Source organism: Micromys minutus (genome assembly GCF_963924665.1).
Source record: "Micromys minutus genome assembly, chromosome: 15".
Taxonomy (NCBI): Eukaryota; Metazoa; Chordata; class Mammalia; order Rodentia; family Muridae; genus Micromys; species Micromys minutus.
The window spans coordinates 53,098,320-53,124,154 of record NC_137984.1 but is presented as its reverse complement, the minus strand read 5'-3'; the positions used below and the strand labels follow the sequence as shown (position 1 = coordinate 53,124,154).

Here is a 25,835-nt window from a genome sequence, read left to right as displayed (position 1 = left end):
AATTACTTCTATGTTTAAAAAAAAATCACAAATTAGCCTTAACCCTTTAAGGAACCCTATTAGCAGCAAGTCACTGTTGTCACAAACACCACACACCTTCCATCCAGCACAGGAAACCGCTACAAGGTACCCAAAGCAATCTTTCTGTCCTGCCGTTCGGCACTGAGTGCTCCATAGACCAGGTGAACCTGTTTTACAGAAGTTTGGGGGGAAGGGGGGATTTCAGAGTCTTAAAGGGTTAAGCTAGGACTTCGAGTAAAGGGGTCTTATTAAAAGGGTGAATTGGGGGAGCGAACAGTCTCAGAGGAGCTGGGGGAGTAGTCTTCTGATTCCGAGTTGAGTTCTGGTGGAGCTGGCTGTGCCTTGTACCGGCTCCTCACATCCTGGTTGCGTCTTCGTCTGAAAACCTGCCTCTCCTTATCAAGAGCGGTGGTCTAGCAGGGGCATAAAATGAGAAAGAGAACAATTAGGCCAAGGGACATGGTAGCAAGACGCTAGATGGTTTGCAGTTGAAAAGCTAACTTGCCCATCATGGCTTGCTTAGGTCAACAGTCACTGTCCTTGCTCATGAAGCCAGCAGAGGCAAGCAAGGCCACAGGTTGCAACCTACCCAGTGCCACCAGCATATCTACCACCCCCACGTTGAACAGAGCTTCAGTCCTTTGTGTGTGACAGGTAAGAAAGCCCCTGGGGCCATGTTGGCCAACAAGCAGCTTAGGGCACAGGAACAAGAAGCTGAAGGGTGATAAAGTTATCAGATGTGGAAACATAGTCACAAGCTCTGTGTGCTGTTAACAATTTTCACTCTGGATGATTTTATTGTCTCTTGATGAGGGGACATGGCAGAACCTTGGGGTGTGTTGGGTGAATTTTAACGAAGCCAAAGCCTGAAAGGGAACATAGCTTGGAATGAAATTAAGCCCAGTGACCACACTTATGGGCTTCACTTTACAAAGACAATTTTCATAAAATTGCGGGTTTCTTTTTTTTTTTCTTCATCTCTGAGAATTCCAACCTCTTGTCTCTATGCCTAATTTTTTCAAGGAAACCTCAGGTGATCTCTGAGATGTGCTACCTGGTAACACTCCCAGCAGTTATTAGAGCATCAGTATAGGGACAGCGTGACTTGATTTCAGATGTACTGGGTGAGGGGAAGGAGTGGTCCTTCATAGCCAAACTTTAACAGAAAAGCAGGTATAAAGCTCTAAGGAAAAAAAAAAAAAACATGCTGAACATGGGTCACAGTGGAAGGGCAAGGTCTCCTTGCCTGAAAGTTCCCGATTAAAGGGCTGTAGCCTGGAGGCTATTCTGCTTTTAGGAGATTATTTTCCCTCTGCTAGGATATTTGCCGCCATTTTCTCCTCTTGAAATTTTACTGTTGGCTTCTTCAAAGAACTGAGATAAATTTATAGCCAGACTGGTTCTGAGAACAAAGTGAAAAGTAAGCTCCTCGTACGATTGCAGAATAGCATTAGAACCATCTTAGATCTAAAAGAGAGCAATCAAAGTTCCAAAATGAAGTAATAAAGGGCAAAACAGCAACAGCGGGCAGAACAGGGCAGTAAATGGCTTACTTAGGCTGAGCCATTTCCACTTTGAAAACGACGCACATGCCGACTAACAGTGTTAGAAGCCAATGAGGGTGATAAACTTTAATAATTCACTTCTCGCTTCACAGAACGACTTAAACAACGATCCAATGGCTGCTCTGTTGAAATGTCTGCCTTGATTCTGCTCTCATTGAATTTTAAAGGACCTCCTATGTGTAGATTTTGGTCTCATACCCACTGATTTCATGAAAGCCTCTGCCTCACAAACCTAAATTCCTAGCTTTATTTAAAACATTGTAAAGTCACAACACATGGTATTTTGCTTTTCAAAGCAAACTGAGAATGTTCTGTTTGTGTGGAGTTGGATGTTTGTAGAAAACAGATGTCTATTTAGTCTGTCTAACATAAAAAACATTCTGTAGTTAATCCAAGGGTAATATAAACTCGTCTCCTGGTCATAAAAAAATACAGTTGTATTTCTACCTTTCTGGGGATGAGAACCTCCTGGATAGCATGGATGGAGGAGCACAGGCAGTCGGCCAGACGCGGCAGAACGCACGGGGTGTGTGCTCTGCTCGGCCTGTGGCTGACTTGGCCATTCATTCAGCCCCATCAGTGTTAAATATGAGGAGCAGGTGTGGCCTCTTCTCACACTTACAGGATTGCTGTAGCTATAACTGGATGTTCTGAAAAGTTTTAAATAATCAAGGCTTGCAAAAGTCTGAGGTGCTCTTTCTTTTTTTCCTTTATAGCTTGATGCAAGAGAATGTTCTGGAATGAAGTAGTGGGGCACAAGGCTCCAGTAACAAGTGAGCTCCCCCTGCCTCTGCCTCTGTGTCTCTCCAGGCAACAATTCAGCGGCATGCTTATTTAAATAAACTCTACCTGTGATTCTCCCTGTGGAATTCTCTAGAACCTTCAAATATTTAGCCCCTGGTCTCCCTTAGATGCCTATGAGTCCCTGTTTATCCGACTGCTCTAAGTCACGTACCACTGAAAGGAGACATTTCTCCACAAACATAGAATGATTCAAGGCCCTGGCATTCACATGGAGACAGTCCCTCACTTTCACCTTCTTTCTTCACCATCTTCCTTCCTTGCCCCTCTACCTGGAGAAGCCTGGCTCGGCCGTCAAGTGCTTAGTTCCACCTGCCAATCTCCCTAATTAGTAGCTTTCTAAATGTTCACGTTCCTAGATGAGCCTTTGTGTACTTATATGCTCCTAGATTTCACAACGGTTCTTAGAAAGGTGTATTGGGGTCATAGGTCCTGGACTAAGGGTCAGATGCAAGTTTCTATTGGATTTACAGATGCTTAAGAGTAAAAAAAGGCTGTCGAGAGCATCTCTGTCCAGTGCTCTGTCTTTATAGGACTGACATGAAGGGATTTGCCCATATACTACATTAAGAATAGAATGCATGTCTCTTGCACAAGGCCCAAGCAAAGCATTTACTCTGTAACCTATTGTAACAGGATAAAGCAGAATCTCCAGGTTTTCACAACTCACTTCAACTCTGTTCTCATCCCAAATAGCAGGGAGAAGACCCAGGACCACAGACAGTATCCAAGACTATGCTGCCCATCAGAGAAGATCATGAGGAACAGCAAATCAGGATCTAACCAGTCCAACCCACTGTGAATCTTGGGAACTGTGACCTTCTAGGTCTAGTGCTCACCACAGAAATAAGGGTTTCCTGTCCATGTGGGCCACTGTAGTTGTCAGTAACTGTAACTAAAGACTACCTGGGGGTATGTCTCCATAAGCCTCTGCTCCATGAGCCCTAGCACATTCTATTTCAAGCTCTGTGAACTGTGGCTCGCTTTGAGATGTTTGTCTATATCCATTTCCACTGTGGTATGTAGAATGTTCACTCTGTGTCCAACATAAATCAAGACAGTACTCTTCATCTGATAGAGTCCATGAAGGGCTATGGTCAAGTCTTAGACGCCTTCTCTGAATTCTCCACAGTTCACAGCACACAATAGATACTCTGTGAACTCTGTGGCCATTGAAATATGAAGAGTTCCAGCAGAGGTCACCTACTTCTCTCTGGGGTATCCTGTAAGCAGCTGACAGGTCAATTTCCACAAAGTCCAGCTTATTTACAATTCCTCATAAAGTCTCAGTCCTTGTCCCAGCCTTGGCAATGGACTGACAGTAAAAATTTTCCAGTGTCTACTTCCTATTATTACTCAAAACTGACTCATAACATCAGTAGATCTACTGAACATTTATTAGACAGTGGCTTTTCTAGAATAACACCCCTTTGACCTGCTTACTTTAGTCAATTCTGCATTAGTCTCCCTTTGGACACTTTTTCCCTCCCTGACTCCAGGGAAGGGTTTCCTCTACACTATCTCTGAGAAGCTAAGCAGTAGGCTTGCCACTAGAAGTAAACCTAAGCTGACAGGTTTAGGACAGACACCTACCCAGTCAACAGGACACCCTGACACTGTCTCTGGAAATGTACCTTCACAATGAATTGCAGTTTTCCAGATGACAGCTTCTATAATCCTGTATACCACATGATTTTGAAGTCAGAGACAGCTCAGTGAGAGAAGTGTAGAGACCTGAAGGAACTGGGCTTTGAGTGAGTTCTCAATCTACCTAACACCAAAGGTAGAAGCCGTCCTACCATGACATGTCTGGTTATAGACAATAATCAGCGTTGTTTGTGCTTAAACTAATCTGGTCTTGGCTTTCTCTCCACAGCATCGAAACACTTAAGGACATGTCTTGGACTTCATTTGATTGTCCTCAGATCTGCATCTTGGCTCAAGTCGCTCAGCACCTGACATGGCCTCTTCTCTGCCCAGCCCAATGTCTGTATTTAAGACCTAATCACAGTCCATCTACTGTAGCACTTCACCCACTAACCTCCTTCTGGCAAGAACCTTTGTTACCAAAGCTTTGGCTTTTAATTGCACACTGGGAACTCACCACTTTTTATGTGCAGATTTCTCAAAGTTCATGTAAATTCCTCCATGCTACAACCAGAAACTTCCAGAATACTTATCAGACAATGGCATATTGACCATGCATGTATTACATACTTCTCATCTAATCCAAAATTATTTTAGGTGGTTATGCACTTTCTGAATAATATTATAAAATAGCAAGAAATAAATAGAGTCATTACTTCAGAATCCAGTCTGTTTCAAATATGAGCAAAATTATTCCTGTATCTTATAAAACATTTCTTGGCTCTTCGTGTATCTGCCCATTGCAGTGTCTGATCACAGAACTGCCTTTTGTGATTTCTTTAGAATTTTAATTAGGGCCCTCAAAATTGGCACACCTCTCAGACATGCTTACTCTTTACAATTGGAGTATGTAGCCCCCTTGTGCATTTCAGAACTGATGGGTTCAGCCCCTGGTCTCCCTTGGATGAAAATATGAAACAGGATTACTCGTAGTGATGTATTCATAGCAGATTGTCATGCAAATGTGAACAAACTAGAAACTTTCCCAGAAGCATTTGGAGCATGGTTTGTCCTCTGAAATGCTGTCACACATTACATTCCAGGCCATTCTGAGTGGCCAAGAGGTGACTACACTTATTCATTTATTCTCTATCACTCATACAAGATTTTCAGATATCAAAGACATCCCCAGTGTCACCTCCTCACTGCCTACCTTTGCAAAGTCAATGTGTCTTAAGATATGAGCTGAATGTTCCATGAACACAGAAAACTTCCTGACAGATTTATTTTGTAATTTATTCTGCTCAGTGTTTGTGGTTTTGTTGGATCCAGCATATATAGACTTGCTATTGAAATCCCAAATGTCTCCTCAGCGATTCTCCATTCCACTAAGAGCCCCTAAGAGAATCTCAAGACTGTAGTATTCACTTTTTGATGTTAGAGGTGAGCAAGGAGCCCTTAGGATTCCAAGGTTGACCAGTGGTAACCAAGTATGACTTCAAATGCATGTGTCTCTGTCCCCACTCTCTGTACAGGGAGCTTGGTGGAAAGAGCTTTATCACTGGGAAATAAAACAATGTAAAGAAACAGATTAATGTAACCCTGAACTCTATGAAGAACCGCCACAAACACCCACTACTAACTGTCAACTTTGACCCTGACAAAGCCCCTGGCTGCGACAGTAGCAGTGACAGATGGCTGTAATATGCCAGTTATCACAGCAACTCAGGGACCTGCATGTGGCATATATAGCTGGGAACTAAAAGGAGTTAACATCTGTCCTGTCTCTGAGCCCACCACAATACCAGGCACACTGACATGTAAGGAGACCCTAAGCAGAAGAAGACCCTAAGCAGAAGAATTATTTGGCAGATGACCTCTTATATTGATGAAGTAAGCCTGTGTGTTACTCAGTTGTTTTAAATCCTTGTTTCTGATGTTAAATTTGAAGGTATGCACAAATGAACATGAACTGTATCTGGTCCCTGTGCAGTGTTAAAGAGGGAAATGCCACAACAGGGGAAGCCCTGGCGGGAATCAGGAGTATGAATCAAAGAATCAGCTCTGTCTTTGCTATTTGGAGGTAACACATGTCTGTAAAGCCTGCCATGTCTAGCAGTTTTAGCTTAATCTCTTGGAAGCAGCAGTGGGTAGAAGTTGGGAAAATTAGCTTTTGTCTAGCCCAGCTAATGATTGACCTTTGGCATGCGTTGTACTGTCTTCTAGATTCCATGAGCTTGCACTAAGGAGGGTCTTCCAGTGCCTGAGCCCCAGAAAAGTGTTCACCTATGGAATTCCAGCAGAATGCTTAATATCACCATCAATCTACTGTAATGGGCTATGTTTTCTCTTAGCAAATAATAGACCTTACAGTCTATGGATCAAAAATATTTCCCCTCTGCAATACAGGCAGGATTCGCAAGGGATGTACTTCATTTCTGTTGTGCAGCGATGTTTTCTGTCAGGGCAGTAATTATTGGGTTTAAGAAACTACATTTTTCAAAGGCGCAAGTGTTGATAACTTTCCCTCCTTAGCTTTTCCTAATTTATTGCCAGCCATCATAGCGAGTCTTCATTTCATTAATAAAAGAACATTATTGTGTGTTTGCCTTTTAGCCCATCCATTATTCATGCTACCTAGGAGGCTGGGGCATTAATCTCAGAACCGCTTCTTGCTAACCCTCACTCTGTAGGGACTAAGTTATAATTTGCTTGCCATTAAAATTAAACTAACAAATCGATCCGGGCATTCCTCCTGGTTTCACTGGGTTTATTGTCATGGTTAGTGTGGTTCTATTTTGTCTGGCTGTTGTATCCTTTGGGGGCCTTGCCAGAATTCCTGGAGAGACAGTGAGGATTTTTGCTAGCGTAAAAGTCACCATTGAAATGGCAAAAAAAGAGGCTTGCCCAGGATAGAACCAAACAGTCTTCCATGTGACTTCCTCAAGGTGACACTCTGAGACATTACTGCCTTTTTTTCTGGGAAGGCTGACCGTGTGCTTCCTCAACAGCTTTTTTAACCAGGCACAAGAGTCTCGACCAGCCTGACTCTGACCCTAGCCTTCATCAGAGGTTACAATGGTGGCCCTTGCAGGGCGTTGGTCTCAGGCTTCCAGAGGGCTGAATTTACCTTCTTCATCTGCTCTGCACCCCCTGGTTTCCTTCCGGAACTGAACTGCTATGGGCTGTCGCTCATCATCCTAGTGAGCTAATCCATCAAATCTCTAAAGATTTGAAAACATAAACTAAGACTTACAGGTATGTCAGGTGGTTTTATTGCAAGTGCAGTTTTACCTGAGCTAAAAGGCTTATTTACTCCTGGGCTGTTAAAAACAAAAAACCTACAAAATATCTTAGATGCTGTCTGGTTACTCCCAACTCTTTCTTTTCAAGAACACATTCAACTTCAACATTTCTTCTTTGGAGTTCAACTGTTTTTTAATTTGGCAAAGATACCATTTTAAATAAGTCCTATCTTTCTTCTCATGAAATTCGTAGTTTTAGTAGATGGAACTCTTAAGGGAGAACTAGCCTTCGGCCTCGAGCACAGAGGTCTGGAGACCTGGCCACATCGGCAAGCTTTGTGTTTCAGGCCAGTGTTCTCTGATTCAGCTTTTCAGATCGGCCTCAGGAGGACCTGAAAGCAGCCACAGAGAATGAGTGGATGCAGCTGTGCTCTAATAAAATGTTAAAAATAACACAGGAGGAAGGCTAGGTCCCACTCATCTGCAGTGCGCCAGTCCTGTCCTCGGGGACAGCATTTTACATTTCATTGAGACTCATTTTACTAAGTGAGAAAGAGGGAGGTGAACTTACAATGGATACCAGAGTATTTGATAGATACTGAATTGTTCAGGACCCAAGGGAAAGGAATAGACTCTCTTTAAATCATACCCACTAGGGAAAGGACTTAGGCTCCATGGTTTTTCTCTCCCTTTTAGACACTAGTAACTGAAAAATGTATATGTTGTTGGAATTCTCTCAAAAGAGGCTTCTGAAAACAAATCACATGAAACAAAATCAAAACTAAATAGCCATCTGCATGGCTGGTGAACATGGCCCAGATGGCTCTCTAGTCCTGTATTTATTTATTTTTTAACTTAATTGTTTTTTCTTGAGGCAAGATTTACTGTATAGTCCTGGCTCCTCTGGATTTTGCTCCATCTGCCAGGCTGGTCCCAAACTCACAGAGATCCACCTGATTCTGCCTCCCAAGTGCTGGGATCAAAGGCATGCACTACCACACCCAGCTATTCCCGACTTTCTGCGTGCTCTGAAGAGTTTGGACCTGGCCTGAGCCACCACTCGGGTTACTAAGCCGGAAGCAGTGCTCACTGTCCTCTGGAAGCTTGGCTGTCACCACAGTCCATTGTTTTTGAAATGTGTCTATGACTTGCTGGATGTTTTAAACTCACCCCTTACAGAAGAAGCCTGGGGTTGGTGGGAGTCAGAAGGAGTGGCCAGTCGTATGCAGTTACAGGGGTATCTGCTTGCCTCTGGCATCAGCACCAGGCCAAGGCCACTGGCCACCAAGCAAGCCTCCTTAGGCAGAGGTCTGCTGTGCTCAGTTTGTTGAGAATGCTATCTGGCATCAATAGGGACTCCTCTTTCAATCCTGCACCCAGCAAGATACGTTTAATAGACCACGTTTCTTCTAACGGCCAAGCATGACAGCACTTAATAGCCTTCCAAAGCCAGCACCTGGCTGCTGGGACTCTGCCTCATTACTCGCTGTTTGGGGAGGGGGTGAGGGCTGCTGAAACCAATACTCGCATTTCAGTCATGTGGTGCCTGGGAACCCAACCACGGCTCTGCCCTGTTTCACCTCCTCCCTTCATCCTATTCAACGTTTGCACAAAGCTGGCGTCCTGCTTTGGTCTGTTTGGTTCGTTCTGTTTTTATTTGACCAAGTTACTTCATTTTGGCCATGGTCCTGGTGGTCTGCATATACCTCAGACACAGTCTCTTCTGTGTGCTCTCAGCCATGGGGACATCTGCACCCGAAGAGAGGTAGAAATGATGTGACTAGGTCCACTTTGGCAGGGGGCAGGGATGCCTAGAGCAGGAAGTGAATGCTTTCCCTGTGACTTGTATCAGGAGAAGGCAATGTTTCAGGCCTGGAACAGGGGTGTGGAAGAGCCCAGTGAGGCTTTGAACTTGGGCTCTGGGTGGTAAGGCCTCCTGGATAAATGGGGTCAGAAAATGCAGCCCTGGCTGGAGGTGCAAAACAGAGTTGCTGAGAAAGAGTCAAGGGCATGAACAAGAGAAGGAGGAAAATGGACCCCCCATCATGGTCTTCATGATCACGAAAATGTCAATTAAGAGACTTGGGGCACCGCAAGGAGCCGGTTTTAACAGCTGACAGACACCCTCATGTGAGTCACTTTGCAAGTGCAAGTGGACCCTGAAGCGCTGGCTGAAGTGTGAGCGTCCACAGCGCTTACAAACACGGGCCTGGACTGGGGTCCTTTGCCATTGAAGAGTTGGCCTGCCACTGTGGGTGGGTGAGTGCTCCCACTTCCATGGAGATAAAAAGGAAGCGATTGCGATCAGCAAGGAGAGAGTGTTCATTCTGGGGCTAAATGGCGTTATAAAACTTCCTAATTAAGCCTAGACGGCAATGAGATTTTAGTGTCATGTCCCCAGTTTAGCTTTACATACTGTGTATGCTGTTTAGTGCGGCAGTAACTATAAACATTGTTGCTTCTGCCCCCAGCTGGAGAGCAGAGCGCTTTATGTGAGGAAGAAGAAAGAGATTATCTCCCATCTGCTCCTGCCCATGACTCGGGATGTGTCATTTTGTCACTAGGCTTGGGGGTTACTCTTTTTCATACCGGGTCACATGTATTAATGATTGTGTTTACTGGACAGTCTCCTTCTGCCCTTAATCCTACAAGGCTGGTAATTCCTCAGAAGGTTCCTTTTGTCTGAAATTAGATACATTTACTGCTGCTTAAAAAGAAAACCACACAAATAAGTACAGATGTAATTAGACGCACTTGAGGCCTGTTTTCCACCGTCTATCAGTTCTACATGCAGACGTCTGGCTGATCTGCCCCAGGACAGGACACGTAGGATTAAGAAAGCCTGCATCATGCTATGGCTCAGTTCGTATAAGGTATGAAAGGGAGCAAGACTAATTACCACGGGTAGGCTTCTGCTTAGCTCTTACCTCTGGGAAGGGCCTGGGGGGCGGGCTGGGAATGCTGTTTCGGGAGTATGCTAGGCATGCGAAATCTACCGGGGAGATGGGCACTGTGAAGTGTGCACGCTTCTGTGTTGGAAAGTCAAAAGCTGGGTCTGTGTGCAGGCAAATCATAATTAACTCTCCTCCCCCGGAGCTAATTTGCTTAGGTAAATGAAACACTAGATGGGGTGTCCCCTCCCTCGGACCAATCCTGAAGGCACAAAGAGCCTCTGCTGGAAAATCCTCCTACTGAGCTTGGATGTTCTATTACATGCAGACCTAGAAATGACCGTGACCTTGCTACAATGTGGTTATTTGTCCTAGTGTTCTGTTTTATTTATTTTTAGACCCCAATTATAAAAATGATTAGAAGCAATGGTCATAGGGGAAATGTATATGTATTATATATAAAGTGTATACGTATCTAGACACACATGAGCATATGGTCTTTTTTGGTAAAACTTGGCAGTCTGATTTGTGAGCCGATGTTAGGCAGACACTATTATTTATAAGAAAAAAGCCAAAGCTGGGGGCTTTTTTTGGCACATGCCACATCAGGAGCTTTCCCTGGAGATCATTTTGGAGACATTAAGATGAGGAGAAGTTCCCTAGAACTTCTCAGGGTTCATTTCCCAAACCATTGCAAGCCATCTTGCTTGTGGGTAACTCTAGAGAGATACACACACAATGCCCCTGGCAGGAGATGCCAGCGCCATTGGCTGGAATCGGAAACGAGGGGACAGAATTCATAAGCTGGTTAAACAAGTCACACTTCCCACAAGACCCCCTTGCTCAAGCAGATAAGCCAACTAAAGAATCTGACAATTACAAAATTCAGAAAGTAAATTCATGCAGGAGCTAGTACACAGGAGGAGGGGGGAGGGGAGGAAACGAAAAAACAGAAACAAAACACAAGCTTACCAACACACACAATGCATTCTGTAGCCCGCTGTACTGGGACGCATTTCTACTGCTAAGGTGTAAATGCATTGTCTCATCACCTGAGAAGGTCAAGGCTGGGCTGGGTGACTTTAAAATGACAGTATATACTTCTGTGGAAGACACACTAAAGTGCTACTGTAGTTCCATTTATTCCAGGCCAGAAGAGCACCGGGAACATCATTGCTGCAATCAGCAACAACAGGCAAAGGCTTTGGCAGCAGCACGGAATATACTGTCCTTTTAACCGTAAGGGGGGTCGGTACTGAGCATGTGCGATGGAAAGAAAGCTGGCAAATGTCAGTGTGAAGAATGGGTGAGAAAAAGGAATGAGGGGGTGTGGCATCTCAATCAAGATTCAAATGAAACTGAGAAAGCGGCATATGGACTGGGTAACAAATCAAAAACATGTTTATCCACTGAAGGAACTGGTAAATGGAGACCGCCAGCACGTTGCCATGGAAACACTGACTGTTGCGCTGCACCATCTCATACCTTATCCAATACATTCCTGGTTGTTGGTAGTAGTCCAAAGACCCTGATCTCTTGATGGTAAACCCGTGGTCCAGCTGAGCAGAGAGAAACGGGGCAACTCAGTGGATCAACATTGTGCTCAAGACTTAAGACTCCAGCCCCAGCTCTTCATTAACTACGTATAGGCACCCAGTGATGAGGCCTTTTCTGTGGAGCAGCTAGCTAGTAACAATCTGCACATTGAAAATAAAATAAAAATAAAGAGACACAAACCCTTTACGAGTAGCCCAGATGCCAATTTGTTAGGGTAGATTTGTCTGTCAGACAGGTTTTTGAATATACATTTAACCATGTCCTCAATTTCAAAAGATATAGAAATACCTCTTCTTCTGTTACACGGCAGAAAGTGTACAGTCAAACTGAAATCAGTGTTAATCACCACGAAAGAGCAGACTGGACGCCCTCCCCAATAGTATCCAGTAGGCTAAACTCACATCTTTATAATTATGAAATAAAAGAGGGAAGAGATGAGGTTTGAAAAGGGCAAAATCGTAAGCATTTAGGTTTAAGAGACAGTTGAGATATATATGTATATATATGTGTGTGTATATATACATATTTTTTTTCTGAACTAAAGAGATAAGATAGTGTACTTTCTCTGGGGAAATAAGAGAAAAGAAAACCTTTCCGTGTACATTAAAAGTGCGTGTACAGTTCAGTTCTTAGCATTAACAAAAGACACAGCAAATGCAACATATGGTAAGTTCTCACTGCTGTCTATCCTGGAGTAAGATCTTAGCTTTTGGCTACCTGGGGATAAAAGACTCAGTCCCCACGTCCCCCTGCTTGCCCGAGCCCCTGTTCTGCCCACCCAGGATACACCTTGCTTTGAAAGAGAGACTCTGGAGTTCTTTCAAGTGTCTCACTGATTTGACACTCCTGACAGATTCTACTTCTAATGCATAAAAGGCATTTCAAAAACATGCCAGGGCACTAAGCATTTAGAGGAGAAACCACTCTGAGATTTTGTGTTCTGATTGGAAACTAGGCTATACTTGTGTTCTGAGAAAGGGACATGAGGTTTTAATCTTCAAAAATGTATCATTTCTTTTCTTTTTACGAAGAAAAAAAATTGTAGCACACTTGCTCTCTGGAAGGTGGTGTTTGGCCACAAAGAGGGAGACAAGTTACTGGTTCTCTAGTGCCATCTACAGGAAGACTGGCAGACAGCAGGGCGCAAGGGCTATTGAACCACGCTTTCCAGTACCACAATTATTAGCTGATTAGTATGGATTTGTTCAATTAGACTGAAATGCTCTATTTGCATGAGCAAAATTCAAAAGGACAATGTTAAGGCATTAGGAAAATTTTCAACTAAAACAATAAACAACAGTAAATGGGGAAAATATTGGAAGTGGCATCTTAGTCATGGGTTTTCATCGAGCTGTGCAAATCTAATCATGCCTCCCTCCCCTCTCGGCCCTCAGAGAGTCCACCATTAAAATGCCATCTCTAATTCCACTTTGTGTCTATAAACTGTATTTTAATAACCCTTTGTTTCCTTTTCTCTATTCTGATTCTCTCTCTCTCTCTCTCTCTCTCTCTCTCTCTCTCTCTCTCTCATGAAAGCTGTCAGGACAATGAAATCCCTCTCAGAGGCAGACTATCTCAGTCTCATGGACAACCTTGGATGCACGTGCCTGACTCAGCAGTGCTCCATCATCCTCCCTTCCTTCAGAATGGCCGATGGTCCCCAAGAGCTGCAGTTGATAATCATTCTCCCAGCCAACTCAGCACCCTGTGGAGCCTTCCTGTGAATCATCATTTAGCCTTTTTTTTTTTTTTTTTTGGTCTCAGTAATGTTTGGAATAAGAAAGAGGGCAGAAAGGGGGCAACATGAACAAGGTCCTGTGGTTCAGGTTATGTGTTCTCATGTGTTTCAGAAATGGCACCTGTGAACACAGAGCACTCGCTGAGCCCAAATGGCCCTTTGTTCTATTGTCTCTCGAGAAAGGGAGCCTGCCGTAAACTTCTTATTAACCACCATTGCTCTGAACCAGGTAGATTTCTGACTAAAGAAAGACAAATCCCCTGTAGAGATTAAAAGCATGACTATTTGTTTCCAGAAAAAGAAAAGGAAAAAAAAATCTACAAACTGACACTCCGATCTAATTTTAAAAAATTCAAGGAGCGCACATAATTAAAAAGAAAAAGACTATGTAAGATAAAGACAATTTAAAGTCCATTTCATAGCCTCCCAGGAACATAGATTTGCTCAGGGGGGAAAATCTACTTGAAGGAAACTTATTTTTTTTTTACTTTAATTTGTCAAACAAAAATAATCACCATGTTATATGTGTTGAAGACATTTTTTTCATGGTGGAATAAAACTGGAATTATTAAATTATCAAGTGGCCTTTATAGACTATCTCATTCCTAAGAGATATTCATCTCACCTTCCACTACAGAGCTGTCTCACAAAACATAATTACTTTGTAGTCGTACTCAAGAATTTGAAATGGAAAAAAATTTAATGCTAGGGGCTTTTTGCTTGTGATAAAACTCCTAATACTTAGTCTTTGTACATAGGATCAGAAGCACGTTTGTGGAATTTGCTCATGCTGTTCTGAAAGCTAAAAGCCAGGCAGTCATATTGGCCAGCTTCTAATTCTCAGCTCCACCCCATCCCTACCTTGAAGCTTCCCAGGATCCTTGAAAGCAGAGATGCTTGGTGTGGGAAAAGCATCCTAAAGAAGGTGCATGTGTATAGTCCCTTTCTTATGACAGTGATATTTTTCATACTTGAGATTCAAAAGACAGGCTAACAGAAAGATTATGCCGAAATGTTGTATAAGCCTAAAGCACCTCAAATACTCAGTTAACTCATGGGTAATTCAGAGTTACAGAGGTTTGATTGCCATGGAAAATACGTCAGAGATAAATGGAATCCTGTGTATTCAAAATAGCATTCATGCTGGGCACAATGACCCATACTCAGGGGACTGGAACAGGAAGGTTGCTTCAAGTTTGAATGAAGCCAGCATGGGCTACATAGTGAATTCTAGGTCAGCACAGGTTACAGGACCAGTAGCAAAATAAACAAAAACAACAACAACAACAAAAATAAAACAGTTGCATTCAAAATGGTATAGTTTTATATTTTGAAGAAAGCTTCAGTGACCATTGATAGTCTGTTGAAATGTTTTTGGTGAAATTTTAAGAAATTGATAAGTATTTGGTTTCAAATTAATCAGTGTCTAATTAAAATAAGATTTGCCCTCAAAGATATACAATTTGCTAACTGAAAAATCATATAGAAATTTTTGTCCATAGTCATTACAGGACTCCCAGAACACTTTAAGCAAACCATTGCTGAACAGCTAAGGCAAACTTAACAGAAAACCAATTAAAATGAAATTATGGGGAAAATGGTCCAGGTGGGAAAGACACTTTCTGTAACAGCCCATGAGCTCCAAGTAGGAGCGGGAAAATATTCCTTTTGTGGACAAAGGCGTTGACCACTCATTCCAAAATGGTGGCCCAGTGGAGCCAAATCTTTTGGAATACCCAGACCTATAAAAATAGAACTTTGGTTTAGCTGTGCTTCCCCAAGAGCTAGAGGCTTGCAAAAAGTTCTAGTGGATGTTAGCTGATGACAAAGAATTCTGACATTCTAGAAAACATGGAGGACAGTTGATACTTTTTCCCCACTGAGTTTTGGAAAGAGATGAAGAGAGGCAAAAAGAACAATGTGAATGTGAAAACCCTCAGCATTGCTGAGGAACGTCCCAAAGAGTTGAATTCTATGGATAACCGTCAGTTTACTCATGTGTCACCACCCACAATGAACTGAAAAATGTATCTGGAGGACTGTGAGATCGGAACAGCAAGAGCAGGCACATCTCCGTGCCTCTTGCAAAGAAAGGACGTCCCTATCAGACAGTCACTAATGGAGACCTGCTTCATAAAGGACAAAGTGGCCCTTAGAGGAGATTAGCTTTGGCACTCTAGCAAGATAAAAACTGGAAGAAAAGCAGAACACGGGAACACCCAGAGACAGGACTGACCACTGCACACTCTCCTCGGAGCCCTACCGTTCTGTCTCAGGTTCTTTGCTGAGGGAAGGGAAACAGCTCGAGTGGGTCTCACACTGAGTGGGCTGCTAAAGAGTCCTCTTCCAGAGAGGAAATTGTTAAAAACTCAACTTACGTGAGCTGTTGATGCATGTGCACTCCAGAATTTGACACCAGGAAGTCTGAGGTTTTAGTATTTCTCAGACCGATTTAATCTGTTAGAGAAGCTATCAAATTACATAGTATATGCCTGCATGTGTAGAACGGGGGAACTCCAGGGCACCCTCATCACATGAAACGGTAAATGACAAAAGTTGTCAACCTAACAAATTTCCAAGGAGCAAGATCTTGTGACTTCACTGGGCATTCCCACAATTTGTTCTCTCTGGAAACTCAGTGTTTGCCTTCTGCTCTGTTTTGGCTTTCATCTAGCTTTTCTGTACCTGTCTACACTGCTCCAGACTCTCTCTACTATGCCACCTCCCTCTCGGCTTCTCTCTGCTTCCAGGTTTTAGCAAAAGGACACTTTACCCGACAGTCAGCAAGCTTACATTGGCATTGAGTCCAGTTTGGGCAGAGAGTTTTTTTTTTTTTTCTTAAAAAAATAAATCATGAAGTTAATACATGCTGCTAGATACCCTGGAGGTATTGGATAATGAGGCACCCAGGGAAATAATCCACACACAATCTCCCTCTGCAGTCTACAGAATGACCCATTCTGCTGTCTCGGGGAGGAACCGCCAGGGAACGCCTGTCTCTCGGGAGGGCTGCTTTAAAGTTAGAGGTGGGTATTTCAGGTGCTTACTGCTATTACAGAAACTCCAGCTGCTGTGCTGCTCGGCTTGGGGCCTGTGTTGAAATGCTTCTTGATCTTGCCAGCTACTGACAGCTGATGCTCATTTTCGGGGAGCCCATCATCCTGGAGGATAAGAAGAGTGAGAAACAGAGGAAAAAAGGTGAAAGTTAGATACTCGGAAGTGAGGTCAAAAATCTCTGAATTGGGTCGGGGTTGGAACTGGAAGTGGCCAGAGACCAATCAAACATGACTTTTTTCATGAAGCTGTCATTAAAGGCAACCTCCTCCCTCACCCCATTCTCTACCTTTTCTATCTTCATTTTAATTGCTGACTCTATACCATTAGACTCTTGGAGATTTGTCTCTCAAACCAAAATCTTCTGACTTTGGTTTCTAATAAAATCTGTTTTCAACCTTGGCTCCATAGAGTTATGTTGAAGGAAAAGATAATATGGCCACCCCTCCCTAAAGTCTTCTTCTCCCTGTTAGTCCATGATTTAGATCCAAAGCTAAGGAGACCAGCAGACCTGGCTTCATAAGTGGCCATAAATAAGCTCCCCCCCCTTTTTTTATAGCTGCTTAACTGGCCATTCTAAAATCCCAGACAACCCTCTGGGCAAAAAATTCTTCTCTAAGTTTTAAATCCTCTTTACTGCCTTCAAATCATCGGCCATTGTGACACACTCCATGCTAAAGCTCCTTTTAGCTAAAATTCTGCTCTCTGCAGAACAAAGCAGTCCTCTGGACTACCAGCGACCAGAGGTGTGAGTATGCCTTGACACTTCCTAGCTCACAACCAACGAACAAAAGGCTGCATGGTCCTTGAGAGGAGAGACTGACTGTGCTTTACTCCCTGTTGGGTCCTCAGGCCTTCGCACAGTGTCTGGGCACACACATCAATAAATGCATGGACAGACAAAGGGTGTGTCTTATCATCTCTCCCAAACCTGGGAGAGATTTTTTTTTTTTCATTCCCTGACTTGTTTCCTTTCCCCTCTTCACTTTACATGCCATTTCTTGTGTCTGTCCAGAAAAAAAAAAAAAAAAAAAAAAAAAAAAAACCCTGCTGCTGCCCCCCCAAGCACAACACGCATGCTTTCTGCATGAACTGCTCTCTCCACACGGGTTCTGCTCCTCCTGCTTCTCCTCTCAGCATCGGGCATTTGTTTGTCCAGTGGATATTCACTACAAGTCTGCATGGGGCCAGAGATTCACTGGTTAGTGTAGAAATATCCGTGGGTCCAGTTCTTTGGGACTCTTCTCTCCTTTTCTTGAAGACTGAAGTCCAGATGACCAGGTCTAATATGTTTTCCCCACTGAACCATAATCCACTCTAATGGCCTTTGGTGATGTCAGCAGTGTCGTTTATCTTGTCATTTTGCTCATATACTTGTACTGCTGGCATCAGCTACCTTACTTGTCTATCGATTTTATCTATGGCCTATCTATTTTCTATGTATCCTTCTATTCATTCTTACCGTGTTGAACCACCTCTCCCAGGTTTTCTGCAACTGTTAATTGCAAGCACTTGGTTCTATGTCCTTTGCACAACAGACATTCATGTTACAATGAACATAATGGCCAGAAGAAGGAATTAACTAATATGTCTATTTTTAATTGAAACCAAATCTGGAGGAAGAGGTTCCAACAGTGAAGAGGGAAAGCTGATCCTATTTTATGGACAAAGGCAGAAATCAATGCTGAAATGGAAGAATTCTTGGGAAAGTGACAGAGAGGTGGGAGAAATACCTACTATGCTGAGAACTATGTTGGGGATGCCAGACTGTGGGAGAGAGGAATGACCTCTGCATGTTTGGAGTCTGTGTGCTAAGGGAAGAGAAAAATACATGCTGTGACAAAATAGGAAACAAACCAACAAGAGAAGGAGGTATGGTCACAAGGCTGGCTCCAAGGCTTGATGGGAAATCTCAGCATGGTCGAGGGGAATGAGAACATATTGCTCCACCTCGAACAGGCTTAGGAAATGGCTCGAGGGGATTGGCCTGGTCTCTAAGACAGTAATGAGGTTGACAGGGAGGAGGAGACATGGTGACATTTTGGTGCACAGTGTGTCCAAGTGGTAAGCTATTGCCTGCCAAGCAGTGAGTCACTCGGGTAATCTCTAGATAAGAATTTGTTAAGAAGGATAATGGTAGAGGAAAGAGAAAACAGGAAAATTTTGTTCAAAACAAGCAGAAATATAGTCTCAAAATACAAAAGAGCTATGCTTCTGTTTTGTAAAAGATTTATTTTTAGTTTATGTGTGTGGGTATTTTGTCTGTGTGTATGTACTGCATTACATGTGTGCAGAACCCATGGAAGCCAGAAGAGGGCGTCAGAGTTCCCTGGAACTAGAGTCACAGATGGTTTTTAGCTGCCATGTGGATGGCAGGAATTGAATCCAGGTCCTCTGCAAGAGGGGAAAGTACTCTCAACCACTGAGCCACATTTCTAGCCCCCAGCCCTGCTTTTAATAAGATGGATGTAGTATAAGACATGGGAGTGTGGAACTGCTTCCCACTCAGACATCTTGATAGTTCCTTATCTAGGTTTTGACTCTACAATGTGGTTGGATGGTGATGACAAATACGTGACCCAGGCTCTTAAACAAATGTTAATTTAAACAAATTCAGTGGCGTAGATAAATGCCACTTCCAATGTTGTATTATAAAATGGTGCTGAAATGTAAGGCAGTAAACCATCTTTGGCACTGTCACGTTTCACTGTAATGGTATTGACATGTAGTGCCCATATCATATGTGGTACCCACAGTTCCAGTCCATCTCAGGCGAAGTGTGTGATAATGACCTTTCCCGCCATGAAACGGGTTGAGAAACAATGTTGAGGAAGCAAATCTAGGTCCAAGAAACTTGTAGTCTTAGTCTAAGCTAGAGGAGAAAGGCGAGAAGGAAAACAGCAGGAAGGAACACGGGTGGAAGCTGGAATCAAAGAGGAGCTTCCAGATAAGGACACTGTTCTTCTCTAAGGCACGCGGAGACAAGGGCAGAATGCACAAGGTTGAGATGGGGGTAGGGTGTTGGTTACTAGGAGGAGGCAGGCAGAGGACAGTGAAGGAAGGGTTAATTATCGGTGGCTCTAAGCAGACATAGACTTGATTCCTTCCATCTCCAGACTGGTACCCACTACAGGCGTTATTAGACCCATCTGAAAATGAACACACTGAAGCTTAGAGTGGGAACATCATTTGCTCAAAGTTAAGTCCAAACTTAACCATGTCTGGACTGTTCTTTCTACCAAACCACACTGCACCAACAGAGGACAATCATTCTCGTGGGGTCCTTTGTACCTGAACCTCAAGTTAGTTTAATGCAATATTCAATGAGTTGCCTTTTCCATGATGAAAGTTGTATAGCAGTGAGGTAAAGTGTGAGTTCACTTAGGGGCAGAAGGAACCAGAGGATACTTGGACAGGCCTAAACCAAGCCTGTGGAGGATTTGGAGGGCAATAGGAGGGAAATGATCAATTATCCTTCACGGCATCATTAGAAACACTGATGTTAAGTGGAGACTGGGCATCCATACATCTATGGCATGGAATATTCCCCTTGTAGGGCCAGGACTCCAGGCTGTAGGACAGACAAGAGAGTGTCAGAAGGGCTGACTGGCCCAGCATGTTGGAAGCCGTGCACTGCCAACAGTGTGGATCTGGTTGGTGTGGTTGTGTTTGATAGCTTAGGTGCAAAGGAGAAAGGCCAATGCGGTTCAATAGATGCAGCCATCATCTGACTCTAGCCATTCCCTGGGCCAGCAGCTTCGCCAGCTTCCTTCACTGGGCTCCCCCAGGCAGGTGCTTGAGGACAGGGTTTGCTTTCTACCATTGCACAAGGCACTCCTTCCTCATCCCCAGGCTGATTCTGGTCCTCTCCGGTCAGGTCTAGTGACTCTTTCTGATGCTCGCGATTCAGGCTTCCAGCCTTAAATAAATCTCAGCGACGGTTTAAGCTTTACTGGGACTACCATATCAATTCACGTGGAGGCAGTGAAAGGCACCAAACCCTCACAGGTTGTCAGAGATAACTGGGCTCTGTAAATCTTAGCACATTTCCTCAATGAAATAAGGTTTCTCAGCTACAGGAGATGCCACACACACCACACAACATACTCTCTCACACATACATTAACACACACAAATATACACACTACACTCACATTCACATTCATGTAGCACACACTCACACATTCATACACCATGTACTCATCCACACAGAGTCACACACCACACATTCACATACCACACACACACACACACACACACACACACACACACACACACACACACACACCCCACTCCCATACACATACTCCCACACACAGACTTGCACAGATTATCTGTTTCTGTCTCTCCCTCCCTCTCCCTCCCCCTCTCAACTCCCCCCACCCACCCACCCACCCACACACACACACCCACACACCCACACACCCACACACCCACACACACACTGCAGACAACAGGTTTGCCTCATTTCTTTATAAAACAATTTTAAGACCTTGAGTGTATACAAGACATAAAGCAGCAGCTATCCAGGGCTCTGCTCTACACCTGGGCCATACAGATTGATGGTGGGAGTTAGCTAACTTACTGCTTTGCATCAATGCAATAAATAGAACCCTCTAAAAACATGCATTTTTATATATACATCTTTATCACTATTACTTAGAATAGATTATGTGCCAAAAATGTGCTATGAATTTTCTAGATGTGACAAACCTGGCAGCGTTTTACAAATAGCTGTGGTATTATTACCATACGCTCTGGTTTGGGAATCATTTCTGAAGTTTGACTCAGGCTGGTTGTGGTTTAGGGCTAGTGGTTTTTGATTTAGAAACTCCCGTCCACCACTTGGCAGAACATTGCAACTGACAAGAACAGAATTAGTTTGCAAAATGGAAAATGAACTCTCCCAGCTGTCTGCAGGAGAGCTAACGGCCCGGTCTGCATTCTCTCAGGGCTGCCTAGGAAGAGCTGCGGGGAGGGCGTGGGGGCTCGGATGTGAAGTCACTCTTTCCTTGGGGAAGCATGTCAGGGTCATGCGTTAGAAAGCTGCCTTTCCCATGGCTTTTGGGGTTGAATCAGGGATCTGGTTTCCAGTGCATTTATTGCCAGACTCTATTATTAAAAATATCTGTAGATTTATGAGACACAGTGAAGCCTTGCACAGTTTACTGTGAGGATATTCTGATTTAACGTATTGGCATGATCTTTAATAACCGCTGCATTTACCTCCAGCACATGCACACTGTTCTTGTTACCATCCCCAGCCCCACGTGACCCTGGGACTTCTAGCATTCAGCATCCTCCAAGTCTTCTATTCATGCTGCACTTGGCATAAGAAAAGAAAATACCCACATGGAGGTGCCTTTTCATGTCATCGTTTGTCATTTGTGAATATAGACAAGTCGTTTTCCGTTTAATTACAATGCTTATTTCTTATCACCCATCCTACCCGCACAACAGGGGAACATCTGCATTTTTGCGCGCCTATGGCTGAATTCTACTAGTCTTCACGCACGATCCTTAGACATCATCTAGACATTTTCTTTTTCTCTTGTTCTCTTTTCTTTTAGAGCACCTTGTCTCAGCACAATCTTTCCAAAAGAATAGTCATGTAAGATAAAGAAAGCAATGGTAAATTTGAAGGCTAAGGAAGGAAGAAGTCTCCCCTTGGTGCTAGTGCTAGCTTTTCTCACTTAACGTCCTGTCATTAGAATGGAGACTGGACGCTGGTCTGCGGTCATCACCAGGGAGCTTTGCTAACCTCCATAGACCGTGGCAGAGCAGTGGGGGTCTGAGGACACAGCCATTCCTCAGACCCCGGATGAGGTGCTTCATGCTTTGACAGCTCTCTGCCTTTGTGTCTTCATTACTAAACTCAAGAAAATAATGAAGAAAAATGTAAATTAAGATAATAACAGCACCTGGGAGTGTTTGGAAAATGACACAGGCTGAGGTGGCTTAGCAAATTAGACAACAAGGCAATGCAAAATTTAAGCATACTAACTGCTCACTAGGTCCCAATTACAGATAGATTTTTTGCTTTGGAATTGTCTGGTCATCTGAATTTTCTCCTAAGATGTACAGCACAGCCTCATTTCAGTGAAACTAACTGCTTTTTATTCCTAAATGATAGAAATGTTATTGGCTATTCCTGTTGGTCCCACAGCAAGCCTGCCTAAGTTCTGTCTACAAGAGATGGTCCATGGATTGACCTTGGCTGGGACAGTTACTGTTGGCGTTTTTCAACTGTGTTAAAACATCCACAGGGCTGCTAGTGCACACATCACTGAGAAGGAGCTTGTTGTATGTAAATAGGACCATTCAAGGTCTTCCACATACCAACACATCATAGTTCTCATTTTATCATTTTGTGGCAACAGATGACACAGTTGTTGGCTTTACCTAGACCATATCCAGTAAATATTACTAAGTACCTAAGGGCTGGTCTTCAGACTTCTAACCTTTATGCATGGGCGTCGTCTCTTCCTAGCCTCCAAAAGGGTAGACAGATTGATTTTATTTTCCCCTAATCTATTTTCTCTGGCAGGAAAGAGGTTTGGGGAGAGAAGCAAATTTGCCTGAAGTCACCATGGTGGATGAGCCTCCCTCCATCCCTCTCTCACAGAGGTTTTATATCAAGGATGCTTTTGTCCCCGTGGCTCAGTGGACCCCTGTGAAAAGCCATCCATCACCAATGACACTTTCCAGGCCCAAGAAACTGAGAAGCAAGATAGAGCTGGTACCCAGCATGTATTAAAAAATGAGCTTGCTTAAAGGACAATGCAGGATGAAGGTTAAAAGAGGTGACTTTGCTGACTCCATATATATTTTAAAAAATTCTACTGCCCTTCTGCTCTAGTTTCTGCTTCATTAGAAATTGCCTTTTCAAGTCCAAGTGGGCCAGGTGGAAGGTCATTGTGTGAGCAATACGGAAAACAGGACTAATGAGAGAGCAGGAAATGTTTTCTGCAGACATCCAAAGGGTTTACATAACTATTATTACTTTTAGCCCCCTCAGGGAGAGACTTTCAGTGGTGGCCAGGTATAATCTGATTGCCAAATCCAGAGTGTCTTGTTAAATTTATATCCTTTTAAATCCCTAATTCGTTTATTTTGATGGCACGGTCTTTTGTGTGTTGACCTTAGCAAGGCTAAGCACTGGTTACCAGAGCTTACTGTTAAAATTTATTATTTGGAAGCAAAGAAAGCAAGCAGTTTCTAAGTTGCTCTATGAAGACTATTTCAATGTGAAGCCATTTTTATACCAACCTTTAAAACGGTTTCTCCAAAACCAATATGCTAGCTCAGTTTTTCTAGGTCTCACGTGTAATTTGGTAAGTTGCGGGCCATGGGTGTTAAATGAAAGCACAAAAACCATTCTAAATTAATTACCACCATCAAGACAGCCTGCAGCAGGTGTGTAGCTCTTCTTTCTCACTAGCCTGAGAGAAGGTGTAACCACTGATTTGGACTAGCTAGTTCCAACAGGGTACCGACCTGAGGTAATATAACCACAAGGTCAGTACCCGCACGGCACTCCTCTACTGTGTTCCCTGTATTTTCCGTTATTAGAAGGTGAGGGCTGACTTAGTGTGGTATACTGGACTCTCCAGACTTTGACCTTGAAGTATAAAATGCTTGGCTACAAATTCTGTCTCTACTCCAAGTCAGAGTAGGTTGGGAAAAATCGTATCTCATGGACTCAGTCTTCTCATATTGGGTCAAATAACAGTAACACTAACCATCTCTCAGGCTTGTTACTAGGCTCAAGTATGATGCTGTCACAATCTTCCTGCTTTGTGGAAAGAGGTAAGTTTGGCTTAGCATCCTGATGCAAACCAAGAGACTAGTGGAGCTCAGGATTTGTGAGTGAGAGTATTTGTGAGTGGGAGCTACCCTGCCCCACTGTCTCAGGGTTAAGGACATGAGTACCTTCACATCTGCACAGCATTTTGGAGATTCTGCTACATGAAAGGGCCGAAAAGAAACCTTGACTCACATCTCTACATGCTTATATTCATGAATACTCCTGTCCTATAAAGATACTTACCATGGTATATGAGCAATTCCACCCAGACATGTGAAGGACTGGAGTGTTGGCCAGTGACCACTCACTGGCCAGAATAAGTGAGATCTCAAGCATGCATGAACATGCATGCCACCTCACCTGCTGAGTGCATTTCCCATCAAGCCTTGCTCTCTGTAACTATTTTAGAAGGAATTGGCATGTTGCCTAGGTGGCACTTCAGAGAAAGCAATGGAAATATTTTGTTGCCTTCAGCCCAGAGCTGTGTCTGGCAGTAAGAAGGTTGACAGAATCTGTTTTTGTGAACTAATGATTCTGTTCTTGTCATGTCTGCTTCTGTGAACAAATCTGTAACTGTTTTCATTCTCCATGGTGACGGAGCTTCCCTATGTATCACTGGGCCTACGTGGCAACTGGGGAGAAAGTCACCAGGTAGTGATGACAGACAGTATGAATTAATATATACAGGATGAGTCTTGAAATTATGCTCTTTATGAATATTAATCATAATTGCTTACCAGAGTGGTCTTACTAATCATTGGTAGAGAGATACAGGGTTAAAAATGCACAGATGTCGTAGCAGACAGTTTCATTGCTAAAGAAGTATCACTAGACCCTTAAATGGCTGCTGGACACACTCCTCAAGAGCTTGGGAATACAGAGCCTCAAAGCTGTCACTGTGAAATTTCACTTTCGGAGGGCCATCAGGCGCAGTGAGCATCCTCGAGATTTAGCAACAGTGCTGAGCTCTCAGATGCAATCAGAGAATTTTGGTTGCTTGTATTCTGGTATCGAGACTGAGAATATCTGCACCATCTTATTGGCAGATATCCAGCTCTGATCTCAACACACAAAGTCGCTGTGAGGCAGAAGGATCAGGCCACAGCCATGCCTACCTCCCAGTTAGAAGGAAGCATGTAACATAGACATATCAGAAGCCGTCATGGAACACGTGGGTGAGTTTGTAACTGGCCTGGCACACAGGAAAACCAAGCCAAACACAACACTTGAAGAAAGAGGCAACATGACCAGGAAGTCTGCAAATACATTTCTAGAGGAACACTGGCAGTGACAACAGAGAAAGAACTTTACTTACATTAACCCAGGGATGTTCAAGGACCTGCACCGCTGAAAATCTCTGGTCCACGTTAACTAGCAGCATCATGTTGATGAGCTCCTGTGAGGGGAACATTAGAATTCCTTTATCCAGGCGTGGAGGGAGAGGCTGAGAGTTTGCTAATTCAGGCTTGGGATCTCAGTGTGTTAATCATTCGGGAAATTCACAACCTAAATCACATCACCCTACTTACCCATGGCCACCTGGATCACACCTTCAAATTTGGGGTACAA

At 43.6% G+C, this 25,835-nt stretch overlaps 1 protein-coding gene across 6 annotated transcripts in view; it reads right to left on the bottom strand.

Moving 5' to 3' along the window:
• Positions 1–269: 269 nt before the first annotated feature.
• Positions 270–25,835, bottom strand: part of DCLK1 (doublecortin like kinase 1) — a gene marked incomplete at both ends in the record, with an annotated part of 262,378 nt that continues 236,812 nt past the window's right edge. For 3 of the 6 annotated variants that reach the window (XM_080929185.1, XM_080929186.1, XM_080929187.1), the window contains 3 exons: positions 270–434; positions 16,453–16,566; positions 25,582–25,662. In XM_080929185.1, the coding sequence (XP_080785311.1) occupies positions 270–434; positions 16,453–16,566; positions 25,582–25,662 (360 nt within the window). Of the gene's footprint in view, positions 435–11,447; positions 11,670–16,452; positions 16,567–25,581; positions 25,663–25,835 lie in introns of those variants that run through there. The other 3 variants (XM_080929188.1, XM_080929189.1, XM_080929184.1) reach the window with 2 other exon arrangements.